Source organism: Haliaeetus leucocephalus, unplaced genomic scaffold, assembly GCF_000737465.1.
Source record: "Haliaeetus leucocephalus isolate CR32 unplaced genomic scaffold, Haliaeetus_leucocephalus-4.0 Scaffold450, whole genome shotgun sequence".
Taxonomy (NCBI): domain Eukaryota; kingdom Metazoa; phylum Chordata; class Aves; order Accipitriformes; family Accipitridae; genus Haliaeetus; species Haliaeetus leucocephalus.
The window spans coordinates 20291543-20299280 of NW_010972886.1; the positions used below are offsets into that span (position 1 = coordinate 20291543).

The following is a 7738-nucleotide window of genomic DNA, read 5'->3' on the forward strand; positions in this document are numbered from 1 at the left end:
CCCCCGCCCGCCGGTTTGGGCCCCGGGGGGGGCGGGCGGCCCCCTCGGTCCACGGCGGACGGAACCACTCGCGCCCGGGGGGGGGAAGGCGGCCTCCGCGCTCCGTCCGAGAGGCTTTTCTACGGCCAGGGCCTCCCCGCTGCCAGACCTCCACCACCAGCTGTAAGATCATCTCTGTATTTAATTTCCACGGCCCCTCTGTTCCCCACGCCCTTGTGGAAAAGAAAGCCTGCGAGGCAGCCGGCCCGCACAAGTAGTGTCACAGTCCCCCTCCAGTCCAGGCCCACACCCAACCCCGCGAGCGGCCACGCTCTCACGTGGAAGGTACGGTTACAGAGGTTAAACACGGCAACAGAACAGAGGGAGGTTTTTGGCGTCGCTGGGAAAGAACGGGGCCAACAGACACAGAGCAAGGAAGAGCGGGCTGGGTGCCAGGCCACGCAGAAGAGACTGTGGGCTGCCCCCGAGGCAGAGGCTCAAAGCTGTAGTGCAGTGGAAAGTCTTAAAGAGTAAGTCCTGAAAGGAAGAGACAGAACAAGGGATAGAAGGGAAGGTCCTAGGAGAGATGCCGGCGGCAGTGGCGATGCGCTCAGTGCCGCCTCGATGAAGGTGGCGAGTTGCACAGACACTCTGGAGCTCCAGCCGCTAACCCTGCAAGGCTTTGATTGTGCCAGTGAGCGTAGGTCTATGGATGAGACCCTGGTTATCAGTCCAGCCTGTCCTCCAGCTCCTCCTTCTGCTTTTTCCTCTCTGCAAGCCACCGCTGGATCTTCTCTTTAAGCTCCGTGTTTGGTCTGATCTGGTCCATAGTGAGGGGGCTCCGATTGAAAGGATCCGTCTGGTCACTGAAAGACAAAGCATCGAGGAGATTACTGGGAGAGTCCTGGCACTAGAAATAAAAAAAGAGGAAGACAGGCCAGGAAGAGTCATCAGAGAAGTGAAACAGATCCCCAAAAAGTATCAAGGTACAAGGCCCGCGCTTCGTACCTGAGGAGGTGCCGGGCTATAGTCGACCGGTCCACGGTAACACGGGAGGAGGGCAGTATCACCGGGTCTGACATCAGAGTGCTCATGATCGGATCCAGGAATTCATCACAGGCATCCGCATACGTCTCTTCCTCCTGCTGCTGGCGGTCTGCAAGAGACTGATGGGCACGCACAGCTTTTAGAGACTCGGTCTCCCACTTCTTTCAAAAGCAGGATTGCTCCTAACCCGTAGCTAAAGCATTTACAGGTCCGTGCTGGTAGGGAGCTCTCTCAGCTGCCCCACCTGAGCCTCCGATGAAGTCCCACTCCCAGAAATTCAGCTCCACGGCAAAGACGCAGTGACACACAAAAGGAAAAGGATGCCAGGAACCAGTTCCACCTTCCCCCCCCCCCCCCCCCCCCAAGCTTAAATTCACTCTGGTTCTCACCTTGATCCTCTCAGCCAGGTTACTGAAAGACACTATCATGTTGCCAGGCTTGTTGATTTTCTTCAGAACCCGAACAGTCTGGGCAAAGAGCATCGGTGAATAGGAGCGGCCGTCCTTGGGCACCGTGGCACAGAAATTTTCTTCATCCCTGGACCACAGGTTAAAAGAGAGCGAAGGTTTAAGAACCCACATTTATCGGGCTGCAAAACACAGTCCACGCAACAGCAGCACTTGCTTCACCACAGCAAAGAACTCAAAGCTAGAGAAAAGCTTGACCATAATTAGGCATTTCTCCTGGGTCCTCTCCAGAGTGACCCATGGTACGAATGTAACTGCTATCATGCTTAACCTCCATCCCTGCTAGCTGGGTTGTGGCTGACGTCCCTGGGTAATTTAAGTTACAATTGCTACAAAAGAGCACAGCATGCTTCCGAAAGGCCCACTGAGGACTGTGGAAAGCATGCAGAGCGATTCTGTTAGCACTGTTCCTGGAGGGGAGGCTCCCCCGCCATGAGGCAGGGGGCCACAGGGCTCTGCCAGCCAGGATGTCCCCAGGATGGCTCCCACCACCCCACACGCCAGCTCTCCCTTGTCACCTACCCAAGGTTTAGGTAGATGGTACAGATGTCAGACACAAGCTGCTGAGGCTTGAAGTCAAACTCACTGAAATCCTTGACCTTCAGAGCTCCCATTTTAGGGCCAACAAGGTGTTGCAGGAAATAGTTGAGCATGGAGATGATGCGCTCAGCAAGGAAAGGATGCACAAACAGGGACTTAATTTCTGGAACAGAGACCAACCGTTCCCTCAGCTCCACAGCAATCCCGTCCCGCTCCAACCACCCTAAGACCAAGCTCGCGCCTGCCCACTCCCAGGCAGGGCCCTTCTCCGGATCCTGGCGGGCAGGAGGGGTTGCTCTCCCTACCTGAGGTCAGAAAGGCCAGAGTGCCAATGGTTTCATTGGACATGATGTTGTGGAAGCGCGCCAGCTGACCAAACATCTGCAGGCTCGACTCCTTCTCGCGGCGAGCCTCCTGGGACAGGCTGTCCCATTCGCCACGGTCCTTCTCAATCTGCTGAACTTTAATCTTACTGAGGTACTGCAAAGACACAGCAGGGAAGCGTCTGGGAGAACAGGCAGGTAAATGGGCAACAGCGGCTAAGCCAGACCTGTTCTGCTGTGCTCCGGGCTGACAGAGGCCAGGTCAGGATGCAAAAGGTACAACATGAGTGCTTGAAAAGGCCTCTCAACAACCACACATGTTTTGCAAACCCCACAACATTCGTTTGGACAGCAAACCATAGAAAGTCCATAAACATGCACAACCAGATGGGCGATGGCCACATCACCCGTCTTATGTGCCAGCCTCCCGACAATCAAAGCTCCCCCAAAAAGCCCTTTCTAGCAGCAACAGGCAGCTCCAAAACGTGTGGAGAGACAGTCATCATGCACCAAGGACATCAGTTCACCTGGCACTCTCCTTGTAAACCCAAAGGAGAACTGCCTGGAGACAAAAGGCCTTTGTTAGGATAAAGCACCCGTGCAAAAGCCAAGGGGGTTTGAAAATCAAAAACTGCAGAAGTTGTTTAAAGCCTGGCTGCGTCCAGATTAGCAGTGGGCAGATTTCCTCGCAACTCCCCCAGCAAGCTTCATGCTCAATCTGAGAAAAGCCCGTTTGCTCCTCTTTGTTCTGACCTGTCTCCAGAGACCGAAGGGAAGGAAACGAGCACCCTGCCCGCAGGTCCCCAGACCCCACCACCCCTTGGCCTTCACCCTTTCTCCCAGGGCATTGGCCACACTAGCCTGGAATTGTTTCCTGCAAGTATCCACCACACAGATTCATCAGGCAGGAGCAGAGCAAGCTGATACTGTTCTAGGGATAGGAGGTCAGTATCACACCTAGCCATCTTCAGGGGAGTGAGAACTGTTGCTTACGTGACACTGACTACACGTGCACTCAGCCCTACCTGTATGGCTTCATCCAACAGAAAAATGGCATCATTCATGAGCAAATTAAGGAAGCGCAAGAAGAGAGGGGGGTTCATTGCCTCCAGGTTCTCTGAGGCGTAATCAGCCAGAGCCTGCAAGGAATGACGGAACGGTGAATGCTGTGGCACAGTTGCAATGGCAGGGGACAGATCTGCATGCTCCATACAGAGCTGCGCACACACACGCCTATGTATGCACCTCTTCCCTCACCTTTATGCTCTGCCGGTACGAATCTGTGCCCCACATGTACCTCAGGATGGGATACATGGGACGGCGGTAGTTAAACTTCTGTTCAAACTGGTGCGGGTCACCTAGACATTAGCAAAAGTAAGAGCATTTCAGGAGGGCAGTGGGCATAGGCAGGGGCTGCCAATTTCTTTTCAGTTTGTTGGTAATAAAACCCATGCTCCCGTACAGGTCAGTGAAATCTGTCACCGATTTCAAACCAGTGCAACCAATCCTGTGTTAGAAGAGGGCGGGTGAGGACCCACTATCAGTGCTGCTGAGCTGAAAAGCTTGAGCTCTGGAGGTTATCCTTTCTAGCTACGCAGTTCTGCATAAGCCAGAAGTTTGGAAAGACGGATGCTTTGCTGGAATGCCGCCTGCCTAACACAGCTGAGCAGCTTAACAAATTGCAAATAGATTCATTTATTTCACTGATGTACTTCAAACCCTGGAGACCCCCCCTCCCGCAGATGTTACAGAAGGAACACAACTCTTCCCCTTTTGAGCTTACCAGTAAACTCGATATCCACAAAGACTTTGATAAGCGCCTCGGCAAGGTGGGCAGCGTTTTGGTAAGAACAGAACACTCGCTTGCGATGAAACACACTTGAGACGAGTGGGTTCTGGGCCTGATCTAAGTGAGGCATCACAGCTTCCAACACTTCTGCCAGCTTAGCTCGCAGATGAGGATTTTTCATCCTGCAAGAGAAAACAACAAAGCAAATCCAGAATGGCAGGAGAGCCAGGGTTTGGGACTGAGCTGCTCAGGAAACGCTCCAGGAGCTGCACCCACCCGTGCAGGAGCACCCACTTGTTGCAGACCATCTGTAAAGCTAACGCCCACATCCAGTGGCTCACTCCCAATAAACCTGACTTGTCCCAGCTGTTTACTTACTGCCCAGTGACTTGCTTCCTATTTATCCTGCAAGTCCAAAGCGCTTTTGCCTGCTGAGCCCACTGTCCAGTACAAATCACTGAGGTGAGGGTATAACTTTCCTCTGCTGCAGGTGTGGGGCAGAAACCAAGCCACGTACCCAAGGTCACACTGTAGGGCGCTGCCAAGAAGAACTACAGCCTCCATCTCCCCAGGGCCAGCCCAGGGACAGTGGGAGCAGTGAGAGCTGCCTACCACATGAAATCACCTGCTCCTGCAGCCACCACGAGCTCGCTGTATTTACACATGCAAGTACAAACAAACGAACAGCAGAAATGTGGCGTGTGCGGCAATGTCTTATCAGGAAGATCGATAAAACAACTCAATTTTGTTCAGTGCTCAGTTACCATAGTAGACTTCATACAGATACTCCAAACAGATCAATCCCAATAGCTTCCTTTAACAAGTACCAAAATGACTCTAGCTGACGAGGCTCCTGCATACTGCGACCAAACAAGTATTTAGACACCAAATCCCCTTTGTACCTCACGTGAAACCCGTGTCCTTCTGGCAGGGCCTTGTTCGCTGTGCCTCCTGTGGGCAGAATTTAGCTTTTCCCAAAGAGATCAACCCACTCATGGTTATGTAAACCAAGCCTCAAGACATCTCTGAATTTCCACTTGCTTGTTCCCCTCTGGGTGCTCTGCAGATCTGTGCACAGGGCTCACACCTGAGGCGGCACGTACCTCTCCACATCACCCATGAAAACAGTAACAAAGTGAAGGATGTGCTCCAGAGAATCGGCGGAAGTCTCCAAGATGTCATCAGCAAAACGCCGCAGGAAAATGAAGAAGTCGCCCAAATTATCAGCAAAGAATTCTGCAAACAGAGATTGTATGTGAGCTCCTCCTTGGGTGGCTCACTTTGCCCTTTTCTAGCCTCCCGTCTACCCTCCCCTCATCACCCCGATTCCCATCAAAGTTTCAGGAACTAACTAGCTGTATCAGAACACCGCAGTCATGAAGGATGCCTAGCCTGATGAAATTAGTAACACACAGGATTTGCTTCACCTCTCTCAGCAGTCAGGTCACTTACAGGGCAAAACCCAGCAGCTGTCTGCTGACTGTACTCGCTGTTACACAAAAAAACCCCCATGGCAAGAAAGCCTCTAGACAACAGAAACCACAAGGAGGATTTTGCGCATAGAGAGAATAGTAAATCAGCATAGTATTTTGCAAAACTTTGCAACTTGGCCGTGAGTGGGATCTTTAAAAGGTCAGCAGCATCAATACCCTAACTATGCCTCCCTCAAAACCCCCAAATTTTCCCAGAGCAACCCTCTTCAAAGGGAATATTCTGCACAAAGAAAGATGCCACCGGTTGTAGCACTGTGTCCTGCCCTGGACAGAAACATGCTTCCTCAGACAGCTCTCCCAGTGCTTATCCGAATGGTACCAGGATTATAGCCTGTAAGGTGAGCTCAGAGGTCCCAGGTTTCTTTGGAGTTTCTGACCTCGCTGCTGACAGTTTGATGTTGTGACTGACCTTCCCTACTCTTCCTTACGTGCTCTGGAACCCTTCTTTTCAAAGGCAGAATGCCCTTTCAGCACCTCAGTGAAGAGGAAACCCAGGTGCTATGAACATCTTAAGGAACTGGGCCACGTACACATAGCTACTCTAAATGCAGTATTATACGAGTAGCTCTAGACTCGGATGGTTAATTGCGGGAGGCACACAGACAGACCGCCAGCAGGACAGGCAGCCAGCAGGACAGGCAGCTTCACCTGGCACATAGGCCAACGCGCTGTTTTCCACCTCTGGCAGCGGGAAGGTCAGCTCTAGTGGCTCTGTCCCATGGTTTCCCACGGCCAGCTGCACCAGCAGAACCGCCATAGACACCTGCAGATTCAGGCAGTTCTGCAGCATCTGTGGCTCTGTCATCGCCGTCTTGGTGGAGAGATAGATGGTCATCAGGCGCTCGAACTGCTCCCTGAGGCTGTCGGCAGCAGGGCTGGAGCTCTGCTGAGCTTCTCGCCACGCTACTTGCAGGCGATGAAGGCTTTGGTTTATCTTTACCATCTGGTCGTGCAACCTACCCGGAAAACAAGGCAAGAAGGAGATGACACGAGATGTACAGACTGCCTAAGCGATACGTAAGCCAGCACATGCTTTTATCCTGCTCATGGCGATAAGAGTTCCGCACACTTGAGCTCAAACCGTTTCGTGGGGATAAATCTGTCTGGGGCACCAGCAACAGGAAAGCCTTTAGAGAAAGGCAAGCCAGGGCTTGGGAGGATAGAATCATAGAATAATTTAGGTTGAAAAAGACCTTCAAGATCATCAAGTCCAACCATCATCCATGCCCACTAAACCATGTCCCGAAGTGCCTTGCCTACGCGCTTTTTTAATACCTTCAGGGATGGTGACTCAACCACTTCCTTAGGCAGCCTATTCCAATGTCTGACAACCCTTTCAGTAAAGAAATTTTTCCTAATATCCAACCTAAACCTCCTTTTCCGCAACTTGAGGCCATTTCCTCTCGTCCTATCTCCAGCCACCTGACAGAAGAGACCAGCACCCACCTCACTACAACCCCCCTTCAGGCAGTTGTAGAGAGCCTCCTTTTCTTCAGACTAAACAGCCCCAGTTTCCTCAGCCGCTCCTCATAAGACTTATGCTCCAGGCCCCTCACCAACTCGGTTGCCCTTCTCTGGACATGCTCCAGCACCTCAATGTCTTTCCTGTAGTGAGGGGCCCAAAACTGAACACAGTACTCAAGGTGCGGCCTCACCAGCGCCAAGTACAGAGGAACAATCACCTCCCTGCTCCTGCTGGCCACACTATTTCTGATACAGGTCAGGACACCATTGGCAGCCTTAGCCACCTGGGCACACTGCTGGCTCATATTCAGCCGGCTGTCAACCAGCACACCCAGGTCTTTCTCTGCCAGACAGCTTTCTAGCCACTCTTCCCCAAGCCCGTAGCACTGCATGGGGTCGCCGTGACCATAGTGCAGGACCCGGCGCTTGGCCTTGTTGAACTTCATGTAATTGGCCTCGACCCATTGATCCAGCCTGTCCAGATCTCTCTGTAGAGCCTTCCTACCCTCAAGCAGATCAACCCTGCCTCCCAACTTGGTGTTGTCTGCAAACTTGCTGAGGGTGCACTCGATCCCCTCGTTCAAATCATTGGTAAAGTTATTAAACAGAACAGGGCCCAACACCGAGCCCTGGGGA

The 7738-nt window shown here is 52.5% G+C and overlaps 1 protein-coding gene across 2 annotated transcripts in view; it reads right to left on the reverse strand.

Annotated features, from left to right (window-relative positions):
* Nucleotides 1–48: 48 nt before the first annotated feature.
* The window catches only part of UBE4A (ubiquitination factor E4A), a 13002-nt gene continuing 5312 nt past the window's right edge, over nucleotides 49–7738 (reverse strand). For both annotated transcript variants that reach the window (XM_010574951.1, XM_010574952.1), the window contains 10 exons: nucleotides 6287–6594; nucleotides 5249–5381; nucleotides 4140–4327; nucleotides 3614–3714; nucleotides 3382–3495; nucleotides 2339–2513; nucleotides 2016–2196; nucleotides 1416–1563; nucleotides 988–1145; nucleotides 49–845 (listed from right to left, as the gene is read on the reverse strand). In XM_010574951.1, the coding sequence (XP_010573253.1) occupies nucleotides 707–845; nucleotides 988–1145; nucleotides 1416–1563; nucleotides 2016–2196; nucleotides 2339–2513; nucleotides 3382–3495; nucleotides 3614–3714; nucleotides 4140–4327; nucleotides 5249–5381; nucleotides 6287–6594 (1645 nt within the window). In that variant the 3' untranslated portion in view covers nucleotides 49–706. The remainder of the gene's footprint in view (nucleotides 846–987; nucleotides 1146–1415; nucleotides 1564–2015; nucleotides 2197–2338; nucleotides 2514–3381; nucleotides 3496–3613; nucleotides 3715–4139; nucleotides 4328–5248; nucleotides 5382–6286; nucleotides 6595–7738) is intronic.